We start from the raw sequence: 22,906 nt of genomic DNA, 5'->3' as shown, positions 1-22,906 counted from the left end.
AAGTGGCTTGTCCTGAACAGGAAATCACAACTGATCAACTCCTGGAAGCCTGAGGGCTGGAAATCAGTGCAAGGCCATCAGCTGAAGAATAAATGCCAGAAGACAAAGGAAAATTATGCTGTAGGATATGACCTAGTTACCAGTATGGGCAGTACAGTGTCACCTCTACTGCTCTGTACCTGAGGGACGTGTCCTCCTACCTACAGGCTGTTTCCTGTTTAGGTGTGATTAAAGGAAGCTTTCGGGGAGTTGAAGCTGTTCATAAGCAACTCAGGTAATGAGTGGCGGCCCAGACAGCAGCAGGATCTCAGTCATAGAGTGCTCATGTTCAGTGCATCTCAAGAAACTCCTCTCTAGGAATACACAAGCATTGGCCCTTAATTCAAGGTGCATCCTCTGGTTAAAAGTTGTAAATGTAGAAAGAAAACAAGGAAAGGAACAAAACTTCTCTAAGTAATGCACCTCAGCTGAAGGGGTTCAGTACAGCTGCTCTCTCCTGCTTTTGACTGAAGCTGCTCAATAGTTAAATGAACCCAAAGTTGCTGGGTTTAACCTGAGTGCTGTGAAAATCCTTCATCCCCTTCCTCAGGTTGCAGGACCTGGTTGGAACAGCAGCACCTGTGACAGGTCAGTGGAAGAGCTGATACCTTCTGTGTGCCCCTATTTCTCACTCAAGGCTCAGGAGTTGAGCTGCTCTCAGGGGACTGTAGCAGCCACCACTGGTGGAGCTGAACAGCGCCTGCACAGCCCCAAGCATGGCAGCATGAACCCAAACACTGCCCAAAGGGGGTCCTTTATCAGCCACAAGAGGAAGCAGCACTGCAATTCCCAACATACTGTTGATAACATTTTTGCTTTTATTGTCAATTTGAGCATTTCAGTGGGACTTTAGTTGGATAGGAAATACTTTAGTTGGATATTAGGCTTACCCATACGTAACACACATTATGTACTTACAAAAGAACATGGCTTTAGAAGGGGAAAGAGTAATGGCATTTTAAAAATAAAATAGTTTATAGCACTAAAGAGTCACAGTGCAATCAATGGTTTAATCAAACAACTACATTATATATATAATATTTAAAGAACATAAATATTCAGGAAATTCACTACAACATGAAAATAAAGGCTTCACATTCTCCCACGCTTTTTAAAAGAACTGGGGACAAAGTGACAGCTCCTAGACAGACTGCTCAGCTTCACAACACCTCTCTTGCTTAAGGGACTGTTCCTCCCCCTCAGCTCCCCCCAAGAGGGATGCTGGCACTAATCTAGAAGTTTCCCCAATAACTTTAAAGCATTTAGCACAGCCACTCCCCCACCCCCCATTATATTCCGTGGACATGCACTACAGTCTATACAGCAACGCTTCACAAAGTCAGCAAAAACAGGTCCCTAACAGCTGCCCCTCTGTGCTCTGGGGCCTGAACACTTCCATTTCATGTCACAAAAGCTCAAGGCTCTCCAGTCAGAGGAAATAATTAAGTTACTCAAAGAAGCCTGTGCAGTTTTCACAGCGGGATAAAGCTGATCTGAACAGCAGCCAGAAGGGACACTATTTACAAGTGCTAGGAAAGCCCAGAGCCAGGGAAGTGCAAATCCTTCCCTGGAGAATCCAAAAGCAGCAGAATACTTTTGTACCACGTGTCAAAGCCAGTGGGACTCCAGGCAGGACGCAGTAGGAGTGTAAACCACACCATGTGGGGTAAAGCCTGGTGCTTCCCACCTACCACCAACTTTTTGCTTTGAGCCTCAGGGGCAAATGGGAGGGTTCATCAGCAAGTCTGAGAGCAAAGGAAACCTCATGGTGACAGCTTCCCTTTAGACAGGACATGGGACAGGTCAAGCGGCCCCCTCAGAGCCACAGCAAGCTCCAGAGCTGGGGCACAGGGGCTGAATGCAAATGACCAGCAGCTACCGGGCCTTGCAGCACAGCCCATTGCCACGTTGGGAAACTTGAGCCTAAATGTAAGACACTAAATGGTAAACTTTGTCAAGTACTAAAGTTGTCTTCCAAAGTGCTAAGCCATGTTTGTTAAAGCTATGGCAAAGTAACAAAAGTAGAATCTTGGAGCAGCTTACTGTCGAAGTCTTCCCTACTCACACTGACACTGGGAAAAGGTTCCTGCTGGGGTGGGACAGTTCCCCAAAGCAAAGCATTTTGATGGCTGTGTGCTGAAGTTGGGGGATTTGCTTTAACAAAGAAGTTTTCTGGACAGTTCTCTACAGCACATTCACAACAGAGATCCTACTCTAGGGAACAGGGCAGGGCTGTGAAACATTCAGATTTCCTTCAGTTAAGCTGGAGGACAGGACAACATTGCAGGAGGGGCCAGGCAGGAATCACCAAGATTGGCATGTCCTGCACGGGGAAGAGTTACAGTTTGGCGTGCTTGAGTGTTTTTTCACTGAAATATTCATTAAAAACCAAACCAATCTGATGAACCACCTTGCACTGAAGTATTAAATTAAGCCCAGTAAACAGCAAGGTTTAAAAGTGTCAGTTTTCTCACTGCAGCTCTCTTTGGAATCCCAGAATCCCAGGATGGCTGGACTTGGAAGGGACCTTAAACACCATCTCGGTCCAAGCCCCTGCCATGGGCAGCAAAACCTCTCACAAGATGCAAAATTCACTTTTGTTCACAAGAAGATGTCTTAATGAACCTTTCCTAGGGAATCAGATTACCTCTAGCTGCAAGACTATCCCAAATCCATTCTCTCCCGATCAATCCATCAGATGTGTAACAGTCACCAAATTCCAACATCTAACACATTCCTTGGCATATGCTACTATTGAACAGACTTCCATGGCCACCCAACACTCCACACTTCACAGAGGCTCCTACAACTGTGTCCAATGGAGCAGAAATCCAGATTTACCTGGACAAAACAAAGCCATTCCAAACTGGAACGCTGGATCAGGTATCATGCATTAGGAACAAAAAAGCATCTCAAACACTGGAATGCACTGGAGAAGGTCATTTAGTCTCCTAGGGAAAAACCAAAAAACCCAACCCAAAGACTAAATTAAATACAGCCCAGAATACTGTCTAGTCATATTACTGAGTATACTGAGAGTGCCTGAAGGCATCACGTGTGTTGTCCATGAAGATACTGGTGGTGCCTTATTTTAATATTAAAGAAGTCATAGCTATAAAAAGATTAGTCCCATCCCAGTTTCCCAGCACTTATTTGTGCTCCTTGGTGGGGGCATAATACAGTTCCATGGGTTTGTTCACTTTCCAGTACTTCTCACTGACCAGTTCCAGGGAAAAGGACCCATTTAGCACCTAGAAGAGAACAGCAGAATGGGAACGAATGAGGTAAATCTGATGTGGTGCTGTAAAACAGGCTACTTTAATCAGTACTTACATGTGTTGACTTGAAGGAGTCACCAATAATGTGGCACAAGTTATAAGCCAAAAAACCCAAACATTCTCAAGTGAAGTAATATTTTTCCCTCTTCAATTTTAATTGGAAAAGAATGGCATAAGCCAGGTCATGGTTGGTGCCATCACTGCGTCTTCCCCAAGTCATTTCTATGCCTCCTTTTCTACCAACCAAGCTTTTGCCAAAAAGCAACTGATCTGCTTCCAAATAACCTGGTGCCATGAATTTTACTCTGAGCCAGCTTGGGAAGAGCCCAGCTGAGTGGATTTTGAGCAGATGTGCATGCAGGGCCGTGGCTGGCCAGCTGACTGGGGCGGGGCAGGGTGGTGCTTACGGTGAACTGGCCGGCGGCGGTGGCGATGTAGATGGTGTACTGCTTCTCACTGGCCGTGTCCAGGTTCATCTGGTTGGACTCGCCTTTGCTCCGCAGCTCCTCCAGGGCCAATCTCACTGCCAGGTACTTGGACAAGTGATCAACCGTGGCATTGCCCGAGGTCTTGATGTACCTGCGACAGCAGCCACACAAATCATCAATAATGATTGAACAGCAGCTATGGGAAAAGCTGGAAAGCCCCAAATATTAAATGTCAGCTGTGAAAAGGCCTTTAGAGACAGTTCCCAGCTGAAGCTTTGCAAGATTTGCACTCATCACAGAGAGGTGTCTCATCAGCAGAGAAAGCCAAGGAAAGACCTGAGGAAACACCACAAAACTACTCTCTGCTGTGAGCCTGTGGATACAAATATTGCTGCTAGCAAGAATTTTTATTGCTTCTTTCTAAGCCCATGAGATACTTTTCTCTCTCATGAAGACAGTAGCAGAGTTCTGTAAACTATGAACACCTGCAACCTTGTAGAAGTATGTTTATGGTACAGTAGAAAAATATTTTGACAATGGATGTTTTAGGATTTTAGCCAATCACCCCCAAGGCGTGGCTGATCCTTGTCCAATTAGACTATGAAGAAAAACATCTATAAAAGAGTTTGTAAAATAATTAAATAGATCAATCTTGCTGCACAATTCCTGCCTGCTGGATCTCTCTCCTCTCCTCCCTATGGCTGTGGGATACAGTAATATGAGCCAAAACTTGCAATCTGTGCTTGGACTGGATTATGAACAAAAAAATGGGAGGAAAAGCTTCCAGCATGCAAATCCTGCTGACAGAAAGCTGCTCTGAAAACTGCTGACACTTATACAAGGTTTGTTTATTCCCAAAGAATCCTAGAGTTAAGTACAAAGGGGCTGATATAACACCATCATCCCACTAGTGAACTGCAATGCTAGGAAACCTTAAAAACATCTTTATTTGTGACCAAAGGCTTAAAACAGCTTATGACTATATTTTTTACAATAGTTTAGCAGTACCATCTACCTGACTTGGAACAGAAAGAAGGAAGAGTGCTTATTTGCATCTGGCTTTGGCACAGGTTGCCCAGAGAAGCTGTGGCTGCCCCTGGATCCCTGGAAGTGTCAGGGATGGCCAGGGTGGACAGGGCTTGGAGCAACCTGGGACAGTGGAAGGTGTCCCTGCCCATGGCAGGGGCTGCAACTGGATGGGCTTTAAGATCCCTTCCAACTCAAACCATCCTGTGATACAGTTAAACAGGATGCGGTATGTCTGAAGTAAATTGGTGTCTAGAAGCCCCAAGAAGTGATGGAAAACCAAAGCACCAGGAAATAGCAGCAGAATACCCGGAGATGGCCAGGGGCCACTGACCTTGTCTGCGCACTGTCGTCATTCTCCATGAGGGTGGGGTGAGGCCTGAACACCAGCTCGATCTCACTGGCCCCATCCATCACGGGGTCTATGGCCACAGTGGTGTTGTTGTTGTCCAGCTCCAGCCCAGAGTCATCCGAGGTTTTGGTCCTCTTGTTGCTGGGCCCCGCTTCCTGGTTGCTGTGTGTGGAGGCATTGCTGCAGTGGGAGCTGTCGCCGTTGTCCTCGGCCCCGCTGCCGTTCTCAATCTGCTGCTTCTTGCCCCGCTGCAACCTGGCCACAAACAGGCAGAGATACACCCTGACCCATCCAGAATCCACCCAGATCACAACACACCTCCTCCCCAAGTGAGGAATGTGCACACACAAGCACTGAATGTTTCAGAGAGACTTTGAGTTAAAAAAATTGCTAATATTAATTCTTTTTTAGAAAAAGATACTCATAGACAGAACTATTCATTTTTTCCTGTCGCTCAAACACCTTTTAGGTATGTTTTAAGACTATTTTAACTTCCCACAGTTCTTTTTCAGGCAATTGCAGACCATTATTTTCATTCAAACATGGGTCTACATGTGATTAGGATTATTAAATCACACCATGCTTTATCATGCAAAGTTTGGGGCCTCCCTCCCAGATGGCTCTCTTAGGTTTAAATGCACACCTAGAATTGCACCACAGTGTAAACACCATATATTCCAGCCTGTGAATTAAGTCACAACTAAGCCCCAAGTCCTGGTATTTCGTGCGTTTATTGGCATGTAAGGGTAGCATTTTGGTACAGGATTCATGGTGTTATGGTTTCTTATCCATGACATGACAGCCATAATTTGGTAAAGCTACGCTGAAGTCTCTATCAGGCTGCCACAGAAGTCGCAGGCAGTGACACAGAGGTTTCTGGTAGTAGACAAAAGGTTAAAAATTGTCTTGGCAGATATGAGAGGAGAGGATTCTCAAGCTCCACAGGGCGTGGGGACAGGCAGTGTATTTTTAGCCCAAAGGCAAACGAGGTGATTATGTACCTGTTCATAGCCTGAATCTTTAATCCCTCCTCAATGCTGTGGCTCAGGGCTTGCTGGTTGTTGTGCTTGCTGATCCTCGCCAGCACCCTCTCCTGATGAGCTTCATACTCATCCCGGCTCGGGTAAATCTTACTGATGAGAGCGTCAAAATTGGGGTCTGGCCGCAGGGATCTTTTTGAAACCAGCTTTTTGCGACATGTGGGACATTCTTTGTTGCTGGACGTGGACAAGAAGGAAGCAAACAATACGTAACTCTCCAGCAGTAACAAAACTCTGCCCTGTTGTTTCCATTCTTGGTCAAGTGCTCACTAAGACTCAGTATGTATAGTAAATCTGGAAAGGGGCTTCTCTCTCTCGACAGATCAGGTAGTTGCAGATATTTAAACAAAAATCCCAAACATATCTCTCCCTGCTGCTCTTTTATTTTAAAGTATGTTTGAGCAGACTATTTAGACTGAAGGGATCAGAAGTCCCACATTCCCTTCTTCCCTTCCTTTTCTGGCTGGATTTTTACCTAGAAAAAATGGATGTCTAGTGGAAATTATACTGAGGCACAGTCTTAGGAGGAAATTCCTCCTGTGAGGGTGGTGAGGGCCTAGCACAGGTCACCCAGAGAAGCTGTTGACTGCCGCTGGATCCCTGAAGTGTCCAAGGCCAGGTTGGATGGGGCTTCGAGCCACCTGGGCTAGTGGAAGGTGTCCCTGCCCATGGCAGGGGGTGGAATGGGATGGGCTTTAAGGTTCCTTCCAAGACAAACAATTCTGGGATTCAATGATTCCATGATTTCTAACACTCATAGTACACATAATTTGAAATGGCTGAAGGCCACATAATTTGAAATGTATTATTAGGAAAAGGAAGAATAAGTGAAATTAGACCCATTTTTGTCAGTAATGTGTATTTTTGTTTTACTGTTACTGGATCTATGAGAAGAAAAGAATACAAAAGAGAACTTCAACTCCTTGCAAGAAAGAGAATTATGAGATGATTTTTCATGAGGGAGGAATTTGATCTGTCTTCCAGAGATGGCTAAAGATGGAAAAATAATACTGGAAAGGTGTGCTGCACATTCAGAAACTCCCAGTGCACAGTGGCTGCCCCACATCAACCCCCAATGACACTTCCACCTCAAGTGCAATTCCTCTTCCTTCTGGAGTGTCCAAGCCCTCTTTCCTCCACGGTGTTCATCCCTGTGTCCCCTGGCAGCATCCCTTTCTTGTCCTCTGGCAGTGTCCCATCCCTGTTCCCTGGCAGTGTACGTCCCCCCCATCCCTTGGCAGTGTCCCCCTCGACCCCCTGGCAGCGTCCCCTGGCAGCGCTCAGGTACCCGCTCCTGAGGGCGGTGATGATGCAGTCGGCGCAGAAGCGATGCAGACACTCCTTGGTGGTCATGGTGTTCTTGAGCATGTCCAGGCAGATGGGACACATGAGCTCGCTGTGCAGGCTCCGGGGGGACACCACGATCTCCAGGCCATCTGTGATGGCTTCCTGGCAGCAAAGAAAGGAAAGGTTCTTTCATGGGATTGAGTCCCTTCCTCATGGAGACAGTATGTTTTACCCAAGGAAAACACAGCAAAGAGACACGACACACACAAACACATTGAGCACAAAAAACCCTAGTGCTGCCAGCCTTGCAGCACACAATTAAAACAAGGAGCTGCTGGAGAGGGTCCAGTGGAGGCCACGAAGCTGGTGAGGGGTCTGGAGCATCTCTCTGACGAGGAGAGACTGCAGGAGTTGGGCCGGGTCAGTCTGGAGAAGAGAGGACTGAGAGGGGAATCTCATTAATATATATAAATCTCCAGGGGGTGTCAGAGGATGGTCCCAGACTCTGCTCAGTGGTGCCAGTGACAGGAAGAGGAGCAATGGCCATAAACTAAAACACAACAAGTTCCACCTCAACACGAGGAAGAACTTGTGTTCCTTGGAGGGTGCAGAGCCCTGGAACAGCTGCCCAGGGAGGGCCTGGAGCCTCCCTCTCTGGAGCCATCCCAAACCCCCTGGACATGTCCCTGTGTCACCTGTTCAGGGTGACCCTGCCTGGACAGGGAGTTGGACTGGGTGATCTCCAGAGGTCCCTCCCAAGCCCAGCAGTCCCTGGTTCTGTGATTACCTGGGGTGTTCTCTGCAGCTCGTACAGACTGAGCTCCCAGGTCTTGCTCAGAGGCTGCGTCCCGTTGGTCTGCACGGCCTGAGACATGGCTGGGGAAGGAAGGGACACGGGCTGAGCACTCAGGTGTGTCTGGCTCGGGATCCTCTCCCCTCCTGAGCCGCAGCAGTGTCTGTCCAGCCAAGCAGAGGCTCCAGGGAACACCCGTCCCCCCACGTACCAGGCTCTGCTGTGTCACACACAGATAATCCCCTGCTTGTACCACTCCAGGAGAACTGGGGGAGCCGCTCAGCCGTGAACACTTGGCAAAAATCAATTCAGTTGTTAAACAAAAGTGACACAGAACTGAAGGCCAGAGAACCTGGGCCACAAATGCCACCTGATGCAGAAAATATTCCTAAAACATTCACTTGCAAATGTGCACACAGGTCAAGCAGGGTCTGCTTCCTAACCAAGGGGAAGGGCAAAATAAGACAGGACACAGCAACCAAACATGCTCACTGGAGCACACCACGAGGGCTTTTTCTTCTTGCTGAAAACACATCCTGTAAGGTTTCCATCAGAAGTTTGAATGCTACTGAAAGATAAGTGAAATCCAGTCACTGTATAATTTTAATAATAATAATAATAATAATAATAAAAACTCACACAGAGAAACTGCACTGCTGTCCCATCAAAATTTTAGTATTATTGTATGAGATGAGGCAAAATTACCACACAGAGTCACTGCAGATGTGAAAAAGTCTGGTCAAAGTGACAGAAGAAAATGGTGTTTCTGAACAGAAAATACTTTTATGCTGGGGGACAGGAGGCACTGCTTCCCATGTCTCCAAAAAGGCCTGTCTTGAGCAGGCAAACTAATCCCAGACAGTGGTATGTTTAAAAAAATAATTGTAACTATGTAAGTGGCAAGACAGCAGTTGCAGACCTTTTTTCTACATGGAAGAAGTAGAAGTGCTTTTTTTTATTCCTTTTTTAAATCTGGGTTTCCGGACCCTTCAGTTCAGCAGCCAAATGCATTTTCTGTTGGCATCTACCACATACATTATAATCCATTTTCCAACTCATTAAGATCTATATGAAAAGGCCCAAACTCTCTGGAGAACAAGGTTACTCTATAAGCTTTAATTAATTGTGAAGGGAAAAGCAAGAGAAGCAGTTCAGAGTTTTAGATCTACTTTCATCCAGGCACAGAAATCAGTTTTCTCATTTGGTATTTTTCATCTTTTTGAGGAAGGAGGGAAAAAATCCTGACATAAAGTAGCCACATCCACTATTATGTTTATTAAGTGGAATCACAGAATCTTGGAACAGTTTGGGTTTGAAGGGAGCTTTAATAAGCTCATCTAGTTCCAACCCCCTGCCATAGGCAGGGACACTTTCCACTATCCCAGGCTGCTCCAAGCCCTGTCCAGCCTGGCCTTGGACAATCCCAGGGATGCAGGGATGCAGGGGCAGCCACAGCTTCTCTGGGCAACCTGTGCCAGGGCCTCACCACCTTCACAGGGAACAAACTTCTTCCCAATATCCAATGCAAACCTACCCTCTGTCAGTCTGAAGCCCTTCCCCCTTTTTCTGTCACTCCAGTTCCCCTCAAAGAGTGCATCTCCAACTCCAATTTTACTGTGTAAATATCGTGCCCTAAAAACACAGTTTACTTGTCATAAGAGACACATTCCTCTGAGTGGATCAGAGAAGTCCCATGTCCAATTAAGACCTCACCAGCCCAGTAGAGGTGAGAAGCCACCACATTGTAGCTGCAGACTGAAACACTGTGCTGTCAGGACTCTGAGTGTTTTATTTCAGTTAATCAGTGGTATGAATTTAATGATGGTATTAAGTGACACATCTCAGCAAAGAAAGGAAACACTGTTTCTCTGTGTTCTAATTTCCACTAATATTTAAGGCAATTGCAGGTGTACAGGAAGCCAAGTCCTCCAGGGTAAGGATTTTTGTATGTGTTGTTCTAACAGAAGCCAAACATCATTCTGTGTCTGCACTGGATACCACTCTTGTGTGCTTTTAAAGCTTACACATTCAATTAACCATCATTTCAACTGCTGCAAGAAATTCATGAAGCTGCTAATCACAACCCTTCCCAAAACCTGCTGGAGCATATTTACCAAGACAGCAGAGTCCCAGAGGATCCAGGCTGTCCTAGCCAAGAGCCTCCTGCTCTCTACGTCTGAGTGAAGAGCTCACCCTGGCAGCCCCTGCATGCACAGGTAATTCCTCACCTGAACTCGTGTGCTGGCACCTGCTAACACAGAACAGCAGCTCTGGGGGCCAGGTCATCACCAAACCCATCCATCTGCGCAACAACCACATTAACACCAACATTTCTTCCTGGAAAGGGTGGTCAGGCCTTGGTGGGGCTGCTCAGGGAGGTCTGGAGTCCCCATCCCTGGAGGTGTCCAAGGAAGGCCTGGATGTGGCACTCAGTGCTCTGGGCTGGGGACATGGTGGGCATCGGGCACAGCTTGGACTTGATGATCTCAGAGGTCTCTTCCAGCCTCAGTGAGTCTGGAATTTATCCTGCAGCCATGCCTACAAGCCCGAGGCTACACTGCACAGGATACTGTACAGCTGTCATGATAAATAACTGAGCAGCTTTACTCAAAAGCCTTCTCATCGAGATGCCAAGTGCTTCACTCTCACCCTAAGGGCTGCAGTGATAGTACTTTCAAATTTTAACAGGAAAAACGGTGGCCTTAAAGCCAGTTGAAAGCTGGAGAGATCCACACAGCCCATTCTGTCACTACCAAACACCTCTCTGCCTCTGGCAAGGGAAAGCAGGAGCAGTGGAATCATGGTCAATTCAAAGCATGCTGGATCGACAACAAAAACAATCAAATTATGCTCCATGGAGTCTCTAATCTTCTTGATGATCAATAAATAAGCCTGCTTAGCTTTTCCCCTGATCCCCTACAACTTCAAGATCTATATTGGTCCTGAAAAATGCATGTGAACAAGGCCTGATTTCTCTTCCCTCTGGCACTGTGGCTCTCAGATTGGGTTGTGTCTCCTCACACTGCTGAAATCTAACCCAGCAACATCCACAGCTGGCACCAGGATCAAACATCCAACTCCACAGTCAGGAGAGGCATTTTGACCCAGAATTGCACCGACCATGTAACAGCCACCAGGTACCGATCAGCAGTCACAAAACCATAACCAGTGAAACATCTTCAGATGTTCCATCAATGAATGACGTTCTCCATTTGTCTGGGGAAGTGAGGTGGGAAACACCTCTACATTGAGCTGACTCTTCAGTTTCCTTTTAGGACAGTCCACTGCTACTAGATTTGAAGCAGTCATCTGCTGAAAGAAATCCTGCATGGCTCAGGTCACACTGGCTGGTTCTTTCTAGAGCTACAGAAGTAGGAAGTTTTTCACGAGTCGAAGGAAGATTATCTTCCTGTTCTTGACACTGTGTTCAGAGAGAAAAATATGAAGTGCAAAGTTTCTAGACTGAAGGTACAACAGACTTTTTACTAACTACTACTGGCAAAGGGACAGAAGATACAGAAAAAAAATGCTGAACCTCACATTTGTTCTTCAGTCTGGAAACTTATTCCAGTAAAATCTCACATTCCTAAAATCACTGGCATACTTCACTGTTCCTCTGCATCCCTTTTGGCATTGTTTTTCAAAAAAGTCTTACATGACCAGTTTCTCACGCTCATTTTCCCAGCTCACAGTACGACACAGATTTCACCTCAACAATACCCACTTTTCACCTGTTCAACATTTCACATCTTTCCCACTTTATAGTGAAGGTGGGATCTCTTCTTCACAGGTCACACATGAGAGCACCAGGAACAATATGCAGTCAGACACCCCTGTGAGCCTCTGCTGAAAAAGATTCTAAAACACCACCTCATACTTTTACTTACACCACCGTATAACCTTATCCTTTTTATCATATTTTTACCTTTATGACTTGTCGGTTCCCTCTGGATGTAAGAGGAAAGCAACCAGTCACACAAAACCAGGCTGATATCAAGGGGAGAAACCACATTCATAGAATCACAAAATAATTTGGATTGGAAGGGACCTTAAAAGCCCATCCAGTCCCACCCCTGCCATGGGCAGGGACACCTTCCACTAGCCCAGGTTGCTCCAAGCCCCATCCAACCTGGCCTTGGACACTGCCAGGGATCCAGGGGCAGCCACAGCTTCTCTGGGCACCCTCACAGGGAACAATTTCTTCCCAATATCCCATCTGACCCTGTCTTCTGGCAGATAAAATCTCTTTCTCTCAGAGCCACCAACAAGTAGTCGTGGTTGGGATTAATCCTGTGGGCAGAGAGCCATTCTTGTCAATCATTAAAAAAACCACCTTAACCAAAATTGTATGGACCCCTGCACCCCTTCAGACTGACTCAGTCTTCAGGCACAGAAAAACCCCGAAGCACAAACTCCATAATTACAGGGTACACACATCTGTCACTATCAAAGCCAGAGCCAATTGATAAACCAACATATTACACCTCAACAAATGTGATGAAAACCTGTTGTTATTTAAAAACTTAAGAAAGTAAGTTTTGTTTCTGAAGCACTGGAAAACAGGCAGTTATAGGAAAAAATACCAGTAAGGAACACCCTTTCTGAAAGGCCCTCAGATCTCCTGCCTGCTCACTGACTGGGGAATTTATGCTGGGATGTCCTTCTTCCAAATGTGCTTGGACAAAAAATTCCAGCAGATTAATATTGTCACACACCACATCCACTTTACAACCTCTTGCACTGAAATACGCTTAATTATTTACTCCAATGTAGTCATGACTGAAGTAGGGTGGGCATTTGGATATCCCACTCCTGAAATTGCCAGTAAAAATAAAATCCAGCTGGAAGCACTTAGAGCAGGCCAGTCAGAGCTGTGGGCAGCCAATGGAGGAGCTCTGTACCAGCATTTCTCTCCTCCTGCCCTTCCCAGCTTACCTTTCACAGCTTTCTACTCTCAGATCCACCAACGAGTAACAGCTCCTTAGTATTATTGCTGAAAATTCATCAGTTCTGAAAATGTAACATTTCCTGAGCTCTAGCTCAGCACTGACCTTGACGGTGGTCACGCTTAAACTAGGGAGCAGGGGATGCCATCAGGGATCCCTCACACCTGGATTATGCTCCAAAATGCTTTGCAGGGCCTATTTTAGCCCAGGCAAAGGCTAAAGAGCATCTGCAGCATGGTTGTGTGAGCACACCTTGAGATCGGAGAAAGGCTGGAATGGTACCAAGCAGCTGGAGAGAGAACCCACAAACCCAGCTCAGGTGTGACCATAACCAAACCAGCTCCTATTTAACTTTCTGTGATAGTTTCATGAAAAAAACACTTTTGAGGAAAAAAAATTTATTCGGTTCTTTAAAAAAAATATTACACACATTTTTTGAGAGTATTAAAATCTTAGAAATAATTGATTTCTGTTCTAAGTTGTAAAAGGTAAATATTTAGACTTAAAACAGTAAGAGAGTTAGACCTCTATTCGGTGTGCCAAGTTCAACAGCACCTTCAACCACTCCAGGTTTTTCTTCCTAAGGATTAATTCCTTTAAAAACAGGTATCACAGTGCAGCTACTTGGAAGTTTAACAGGATTAGAGCTTTAAGTTTTACTCTCTCTCACACTATAACTACTATTGGGAACAGATTGCATGTTTTCAGAATACTCAATTCAATCATTCATTTCAATTTATTCAATTAAAGCATTCTGAATTTTAAGGGTTTTTTTCGGTTTTTACTTACTGGCTTAGAGCTTGATTTGAAAAAAAAAAAAAAATCCACACAATCTGGAAGACACTATTTGAAGGAATTAACCTTCCCTGCAGTTCCCTGGCAGCTCAGATAGCTTTACATCCAGCTGAATCTAGGACAACTGGTACTAGACTATAATCTAGTATGTTTAGTATTCACTCTGAAGGTTTTTTCCTCTCTGGATCAAAAAACCCCCAGGAAACAGCCAAATCAGGTTCTGGCCTGGAGTTCTTTTGTTCCCTGCTCTGGAATTCCCTTCTCACTGATCCTGAACAAGGATGTCACCACACCTGGCTGTGCCTGCACTCCCTCATCGCTGTCACCACTCCTCGAACTGTCTCTTGCTGAGTTTATACTGCACTTACTCTAATTATACCCTGATCTCCCAAAGGGAGAGGGAGGGAGGTCCTACTGAACTGGGTTTAGTTCACTCAGCCATCAGGCCCTGGCCTCCCAATCAACTTCAGTGTCACGACATCCCTTACTGGGAAGGTTTTCACTTCTATTTGCAAATTGAATTCAACATTCTATGAGCCATGCAGAAGGTCATCTTCTCTTGACACAATCACACCTGATCTAAGCTGACAATAAATCCAACCTCAGGGACTGATGTTCAGAGTTGCAATCAAAGCACAGTGGCTCTGTAGGGCAGCTCCACATGCAAGGTTCAAGTTGTCAGCCTTGCAGACATCCAAGAGATAAGGTATGACTTGGTATCCATCAGATCATCTGTTACAGGCACCAAAACCCCATTTAAAATCTCGAGGTGCTGTGGGCTCCCACCACAAGCCAGATATAAAGCAACCATTACTTAAGGTACTAAATCCAAAATGAGAAAGTATTTCCCACAACAAAAGGTATGGACAGACAGAATAAACTGCTAAGAAGTGCTGAGCAGCAGAATCCACAGGGGAAACTAATCCTACCTGAAAGCAGAAAGCCACAGCCAAGGGGCCACCAGTAACAGGTCACTTGAGAGGGGCTGTGGGATGCCCACTCTGGGACAAAGCCACACTCGACTGGATGTGGTGGTGACCAACCTGACCAACTGGTCCTGCTTTTGCCAGGGGGTTGTATTGGATGGTCACTGGAAGTATCTTCCTATCCTACAGAGTTATCCTATGGGGTTATCTCACTATCAGAGATCTTTATCCTTAGTTTTGCTGTGTAGACAGTTACAGCCAAAAAAAGTCAACAGCAAGTGACACTAACCAGCCAATAAACCACTGCCACAACAGAGGTGAAGAAAGGTGAACACAGCCTTCTCTTGTCCACACACCTCTTACAATCCAGGTGGCCAAATATCCTGTGAGCATCCTCCTTACCCACAAAAGAAACATCAGAAGGTTTTTTGGGGACAACAGTGACCACCAGATTGTTTGAACTGTACAGAAACAGCAATGAGCTGGGCCCTCAGACACCTGGTATGTTATAAATAATACCCAGCAAGTCTGCTTAAAAGTGGGCGTTTCCTCCATAAACTCATGATATAGCTACATACTTAAGAAAAAAAGCACTGAGAATAGAGCTGTAAATGGTGCAGATTAGCTGTTAGCCTGCAAAAATTCATGAGGATCAGATAGAGATTAAACATGAGTGTTATCAAGTGAACAGTTCCAGCTATTCACAGAACACCTGAAAGCACACTGGTGGGCTAATTTCAAAATTATTACCAAACACTTTATCAGTTAATACTGATGGGAATGTGAGCTCCTTTGTAAATGCCTGCTATGGTTAAAACTGAGTAGTCTGCAGCACTTCCACAGAGCCAGCGTCGCAAATATTTTGTACACATTAACTAGAAGTCTATCATGTGCAAAGCAGAATCACAGCCAATTAAAAGACTATTAAAGATGGCAAATTAATACAAAATATGAAGCTGAAACTTCACAGACCAATTACATGCTTCAGAAACCGAATCTGGTAACAATTAACCAGTATTTCCACAGTGCTTTCTACCCATATGATGTATCAGCTTAGAAGCAAACACACCCTCAGACTCTGTATGTGGGACAGAAACTCTGAATTAGATAAAAAATGAGGGAGAAGAGACACAGTTCATATCATCATAGAATCATGGAATCATTTGGGTTAGAAAAAACCTTAAAGCTCAACCAGTGGCAACCCCCTGCCATGGGCAGGGACATTTCCACTAGCCCAGGCTGCTCCAAGCTCCATCCAACCTGGCCTTGGACACTTCCAGGGATCCAGGGGCAGCCACAGCTTCTCTGGGCAACCAGTGCCAGAGCCTCAGCACCCTCACAGGGAGCAATGCCTTCCCAGTAGCCCATCTCAACCTACTCTGCCAGCTTTAAAACCATGTGGCCCTTGTCTCTTATGGAGCATGGATCATTATCTTGTTGATCTGTGCTCTATGAGAGAAAGAAACCATCCCACCAGCCACTTCTGGGCAACAGTGTGGCTGTGAAGTAAGACAAGAATCAGATTCATGTCAGGGCACGATCATGTCAGGGAACCCTGGATGCTAAGCCGGGCTTTGGTAAGCAGTGTTTAAAAGCACCTGCATCATTACAACCCTGTCCGCCAGCAATGACTTTGTATCATTCCAACTCCAGTTACAACTGAAGTGACGCCCACTGAAAATTAAACATGTGATAACCACTCTGACAATTTAACAGTGTTTGCACCCGGCTCCCTGCCATCCTAGTTTCCTACTTTATTTACCGAAAGAGATGAAGAGATTAACATTCAAATGTTTTCATCAATTATATTAATATGGTCCCACTATGGCCAAGAAAACAATTTAACTACAATAAAACCAGAAAATTAATATTAAGACACAAATTTTACACTCGAGTAGGTAAACTCTCACTGAGTGTCAAGATACTGGGTGACTGGCACAATGGAGAAGTTACTAATGCAATAAAACTAGGTGTAAATACATGAGTGACAAATGTTTCCCACACTCAAGACTGTGCCAAATTCTACATTTAAAATACTGAGAAATCCAAGGTTTGTCATTCTATAAAGAGCAGTTAGCAAAGAGACACAACCTCACTGCTGCCCTAGAGCACTCCGAGCCAGGAGGGAAAGATGTATAATTAATTCAAGACCACGGACTCAAAAATGTCCCAAAGCAGCCAATAAAACGGAGGAATGTAGAGAAATCCAAGGCACTGGTGCAGTTTAACAGCTCCAACAGTTGGTAACACTAAAGATTTTTCCCAGCATGACTGTCCCTCTCAGTCACACCACAGCAGAGGTTTTCATTTGCCTGATAACTAGTCCCAAACTCCCATTTTCCCATAAACTTAACAGCATTTCTCTTCAACATTAAAAAAAAATCCTCCCTTGCAAACCAAGTAACACCACCTAATGCTGTGATTATGGAATGTCTGGAAGGCTGCTGGACAGATGACATCTGCCTGAGGGAGAAAATACTACTGGCATTTCTGAAACCCACGGGCTTGGAAGCACATGGTTTTTTACAGCTTCTTGGCTGTATCTATTCTCCTAAGAAAGTCTTTTGCCTTGAGATTGGAATCTTCCAGCTAACAGGCATTCACAATTCCCTGGCCCTGAGATGGATCAATCCATGGAGCTGGGCAGCATTTCCAATCTGGCTGTCAAACTGCTCCTCCTGGCCAGGAGACACTGGAGTGTGACCTCACACAAACCATCTGCTGTGCATCTGGACACCTCTGGAAGGGCTCTGTGAATCAAATGCTGACAGGAGTGTCCAAAGGGAGACAATCCTCCTGGTTTAGATGTCAAGGGCATCAGGGAAAAATAAAGTACCAAATTAAACTGTTGATCAAACTCCAGGGTGTTTTATCACAGTGTTGAGAAGAGCCATGTACTTCTGGACATGACACAAAGATGTGATTTTAGGTTGGTGCTTCTCTGTGTATTTATAGCAGGAAAGTATAGCAGCATATAAGCACCATGAGTCCAGGTACATCCCTCCTATGGAGCTGAGGCTCAAATTTCAGTTTATTCTAACAACGTTTGTACTCTGTGCATCAGTGGCCTTTTCACACCACCTCCCAGCTCACTCCATTCCTGTCAATAATCTTCAGTCCTCAGTGTCAGCTCCTCATTCCCAGTTCTGTATCCCACCCTCCCAGACATCTCCTCAGCTACAAAAACTGGAATACATAGAAACACCATGACATTTCCAGAGAACTATCTATATCATCAGTTGTCTCCAAGAAGTCCAGAATTCATCTGCTCAAATTCATCACACATCAAACCCAGGCTATTCCTAAATTACAAAGCTTAGGGTTTTTTTAATCTTGAAGGATTAATTAGAAAATGTTCCAGGTTTTGGTATGTACACACACAAAAGCAAACACTGCCCACTATTCTAATGCATCAGGCAGTAAGATTATTTTAATCATTAAAGCTCAAATCCTGGAACCTAGCCTTTCACACTATCTATATCTCATCCAAAGTAGTATTAAAATATGTTACAACAGTAATGCCTTCTGCCAGGAGTAGAAACAAAACCCAAAACTGTTACAGGAACAGCAACTTTTCACTGTTGACGTGGGTTAATACATCAGGCAAACACTTGACCTCAAGTGTGCCAACAATTCATATAAAAAACAGCCACTACCATGCTATAATTTAGCCCTGTGAAGCAACAATATTAAGCAGAACTCTGGGGGAGTGAGCAGAACTGTGATTTTATCTGCCACTTGTTAAATTTTATGTCAAGTTTCTCATATTATGAAGCATGCTACTGTATACTATGTGTGTGACTACCCAGGTGAGTTTCAAAAATGAAGTTCTTAATCTCCTAAATTAACCTTGGACTTCAGAATTTATAACCAGCTGTGAAGGAGAAAAGCCAAAGTTCCTTTCTAAAATTCATTTCAGTGCTATATCTAATCAGAACAAGAGGGATAAAGGACTGAAAACTTTTGGGGGCAAATAAAAGTAAAGCTTCAAACTTCAGAAAAATTGAATCTGTCACAGCAACTAAATTATACAAACAATTCATGATATGTGTTGCCTTAGGATATTTTTAATGAGATTTAATTTTTAATTTTTCCTTGCCCTGCTCTGCTGGCACATTTTTTTGAGGCAAACCACTCTCTTGCTGTGTCCGTGAATTAACAGCTGCTGAAAGCAAGACCTGAGCATTCCGATCAATTAGGTGAAGTTTAATCATTTAAAACAGTACCTCTGTTGTGGCCTTTAAATTTGCTGTACATTTAAACAAAAATTCTATGAACATCCGTGTACAATTCAAAATCTTTTACATCTTCACAAATGCTGTGACTGGTTCTGCCACAGGTCCGTGCAGGATCCCAGGTTCCTTCCAAGACAGTCTAAAACCAAAGGTGTGTTGAAATAACCACACCAGACCCTGAACTTCAGCGCCTGAGGAGCCCTCACAGATCTGCTTCCACTTTACTGGGAAATCAACATGGGTTTATTATTTTTCATCCCACCAGCAAAAAAACATGAAAACCTGCTCATCACCTTTTTGGACTGCTGCTTTGGTACAGCGCTAAAAGACGCTTCTAAGCAAATTTCAGAAACATTGTAAAAGTTCAAGCCAAATACACTGAAATTCAGGTGTACTGCTCTCCTCAGGCTACCAAGATGATATCAAGCAAGCCACTTTCCCTGCTCTTCAGCCCACAGCATACCTACTGTCCATCCCATTCAGTAACAGAAATGGCAATAAGCAGCAGCATTCTATTGCATTTATATTGTAGGAGAAATTCTGAGATGTCAGGCCAGCAAATATGCCTGGGTGTCCAGCTTTTCCAGAGCTATGTTAGAGTGCCACAAGGATTTCTCCCCCTCTTGGCAGTGAAGCCACAACCAACAGCAATATAATTTTCTTGATGAGAACAAAAAGACAGCTTGGGTATTAATAAACAGAAAATAAACTCCCCCACAACACTTGAGAGACAAAAAGACTCAAGCCATTTTATGTCTGATTGACTTAACAGCTGCAATAAATATAAAAAAGCAAAACTGTGAATTTGGCAAGCAGGCAGCTCTCACCTAAAGCTGGGCAACAGCAAAGAACAATTTGTGTTTCAAGGACTCCCTCACAAGTAAGACTGTCCATTTTGTAAATAGTACTACAGGAGCAACACTTAACACAGTTTAACCCAAAAATTACACAAAACAGTTCAACGTTATTCCCAAGAGGTGAAGAGTAAAGAATGAATAGGTTTTAATTAGCTAGCAGAACACTACTGCTAACTCCCCACTGTCTGCAAGAGAGCTCCAGGATCCAGAAGTGGGGGGAAAGCAGACAGGGGCAATTCCTAAAATATTTCTCCACCACAACAAGTCTAAACAGCTCCACAATATCGAATGCTGCTCATTCCTCCAAACATTAAGAATTTAAGGTCAGCTTCGAAGGCCAGTTATTTGCATCAACAGAAAACCAAGCAGAAGCAAGCTGAGGCTCAACAGCACCTCTTCTCCAGTCTCTTTACTCTCTGTCTGCATCATTATTAAACTGCTGACCTATTCAGAAAAAAATAGGTAAAAAGTATTTAGGGAAAAAAAAAGTGGAAGGAATTCCTTTACTCCCATGTTTCTTTCATGCATGTCCCTAGAGCTGGTGATTCAGTAAGAGGAGATCCAATGCTCCTTCTAAGAAAAATACAACTGAGCAGTCACAGACTGAAGTCTCACTTTTAAAGCTCCTTTCCCTCCCCCCATTATATTCTTTTTGTAAGCAAGGGAAAGAGTTAAAAGAAAGATGAAGAAATTCCCTTAGCCCAACATTTATTTCACATATAAAACTGATGGCTTTCCTGTAGCCTGTATTTCTATTCAGTGATAGCAGAGCACTGAAAATTACAGAATTCTGCTCCAATCACCCATGATGCCCAACCAAGTCTTTATACTCAACCCATCACTCTTAAAACACAAAGCATCGCTGATCAAGGGAGACCCATGCAATTTACTTTGCTGGCACCTGCGTATTATTTCACCTCTAAGACATGACAGGCAGTGCTTTTCTTGGCAGCTGCAGCAAGGCTGGTGCTTCTAAGCTTTGAAGCCAAAGGTCAACAATTTTAGCCACTGAAGATGTGAAAAAGTACCTTCAATGCAAAGTCTGTGCCCCTCTATTACCACAAAGTTGAATGCAGACAATAATAAGGCAGTTATTAAACACTGTGAGTGACAATTCACTGGGGCAGTGAGGTTTAAAGATGCTGTTGATTTGTCTGTCATTGCTGAAAGACACTGTAACAGAGTCACAACCAGCCACAAACTTGTACCTGACACTGCAGCTTGTGTTGTCCAGTGAAAATTCCTCCCATCTCCAGACAACTGATAAAGTTAATCCTTCCGACAAATACATTTTTATAAGCAAAATATACTGCTTATCCATATCCGCTGCTGTCACAGCCAGCGCCTCTGTCTTTGCTGACAGCTGAATGTCAGCTCTGAGCTTGACATGATATATAAGAAAGGCAAATTATCTCATTACACAAGTTTTTAATGGAAACACAGATGAATACAAATCAGAGCACCTCTGCAGGGAACTCCTATGACAAATTGAGTCTTTGTTACTAAATGAATGACACTCGATTAAAGAATTCTCCCTGAGCAAAAATAATTTCACCCGCACACCAGTCACATTTTTTCAAACGCAAGCAGTTCCCTTTAATCCTTATAAGCCCGTGTGCAGTGCACAGTTATCACACAGAGCTACAACCACTTCCAAAGAGGGCTGGATTATGAATTATCATACTGGAAATCATCTTTCTCCACTAGCTGCCCTCTGGATTTCTGTGGAATTAGGCGCTTGATCCAATTATTTTCCACAGAAGACAGTCTGAAAATCAAACAGCTTACAAAAATCCTGAGAAGAATATTGCTCAGTGCTTGTTTCATATACAGACGGTGCCATAGGGTTGGTGCAAGGAAGGCAACTGATCCAGAAGAGCTACTGCAGAGTGTAAAACTTGGCAAGAAACAGGTGCTCAATTCGTACGGGAAGCAGAGGGAGCGATGCGGAGGGAGGAAGCACATCCTCAGCTCCCGGCACAGCGTCCTTCTGCACCTGCTGCCCTGTGGGAAGCGACATTTTCCCAGGAGCAGCCGGATGGCTCCCAGCCCCAGTTCGCGAGCATCACGCCCCGCCAGCACCGCTCGGCACGGGCTCCGGGATAGACAAAAGACCGGGAACGCCGAGCTATAAATCACACACAGGACCGTATTGTGCAGAGGGGCGATCCGCAGAGCCAGCGAGAGCAGCTCGGGGCCGTGTCCGTGAGCTGCCCCTTGCCGGGGATGGCAGTGGCGGTGCCGCGCTCGCCGGGCTGGTGCTGCGGTACTGCGACTGCGATGGAGCCATGTGTGCTACCTCTGCCTGCAGCTCCCAGGCGTGCAGCTGCACAAATGCACTGACATACAGATCCGTACGTGCATATATAGGGAGATAGCTGCGTAGATACAGGAATGTGTACACAGATGCATACCCCGGCTGCCCCGGGCTCGGCAGCCCCACGCCGGCCCTGGGGGCGGCTCTGTACCCCGCGGCCCTGCAGCACGGCCGGGCTGGGGGCAGCCGGGGCTCCGGGCTGCCATGGGGCCGCTGGGCACAGCTCCTACCGGACACCCCGGCCCCCACCCCGCCGGAACAGCCCGGCAACCGTCCCGCCGCCTCCCCGCCCGGGGTCAGCCCCGCTCGAGCACCGCGCACAGGCACCCGCGGCTCGGCTCAGCTCGGCACCCACCCCGGCCCCAGCCCCACAGGGAGGGAGAGCCCCGGCAGCACCGCCCGCCCCGGCCCCGCGCTCACCGCCCGCCGGTGCCGCCTCTGTCCGTGGCCGGCGGTGCCGCCGCAGCCCCCGCAGCACAATATGGCGAGCGGCGGCTCCGCAATGGAGCTCGGGAAATAGAGGGGAGTTACATATTCATGGCCGGGGCTGGGCAGGGGGAGCGCGGACGGGGCCGCTCGCTGCTTTC

The 22,906-nt window shown here is 45.5% G+C and overlaps 1 protein-coding gene across 2 annotated transcripts; it reads right to left on the bottom strand.

The window, feature by feature from the left end:
- Positions 1–834: 834 nt before the first annotated feature.
- RNF2 (ring finger protein 2) lies at positions 835–22,888 on the bottom strand. 2 transcript variants are annotated; one of them, XM_042033852.1, is made up of 7 exons: positions 22,740–22,888; positions 8,238–8,326; positions 7,452–7,612; positions 6,125–6,340; positions 5,106–5,378; positions 3,725–3,896; positions 835–3,290 (listed from the first exon to the last, which is right to left on the bottom strand). In XM_042033852.1, exons 2-7 carry the CDS (start codon positions 8,322–8,324, stop codon positions 3,189–3,191), a joined length of 1,011 nt encoding a protein of 336 aa, XP_041889786.1. In that variant the 5' UTR covers positions 8,325–8,326; positions 22,740–22,888; the 3' UTR covers positions 835–3,188. The 2 variants fall into 2 exon arrangements, with proteins under 2 accessions (XP_041889786.1, XP_041889787.1); XM_042033853.1 differs by lacking the exon at positions 22,740–22,888 and adding an exon at positions 15,200–15,223.
- Between the last annotated feature and the right edge of the window lie 18 nt (positions 22,889–22,906).

Source organism: Corvus kubaryi, unplaced genomic scaffold (assembly GCF_017639235.1).
Source record: "Corvus kubaryi isolate FWS band 111438036 unplaced genomic scaffold, C.kubaryi_AGA036_p1.0 37361, whole genome shotgun sequence".
In the NCBI taxonomy this organism is placed as follows: Eukaryota; Metazoa; Chordata; class Aves; order Passeriformes; family Corvidae; genus Corvus; species Corvus kubaryi.
This window is presented reverse-complemented; position numbering and strand designations above follow the sequence as displayed.

Excerpts from the sequence above, each read along its gene's own strand:
- RNF2 (XM_042033852.1), bottom strand. The coding sequence starts at position 8,324 with ATGTCTCAGGCCGTGCAGACCAACGGGACGCAGCCTCTGAGCAAGACC. Across the intron at positions 7,613-8,237 it reads AGCTGCAGAGAACACCCCAG|GAAGCCATCACAGATGGCCT; the intron begins GTAATCACAGAA and ends CTTTGCTGCCAG. Across the intron at positions 6,341-7,451 it reads ATCACCGCCCTCAGGAGCGG|CAACAAAGAATGTCCCACAT; the intron begins GTACCTGAGCGC and ends GTCCACGTCCAG.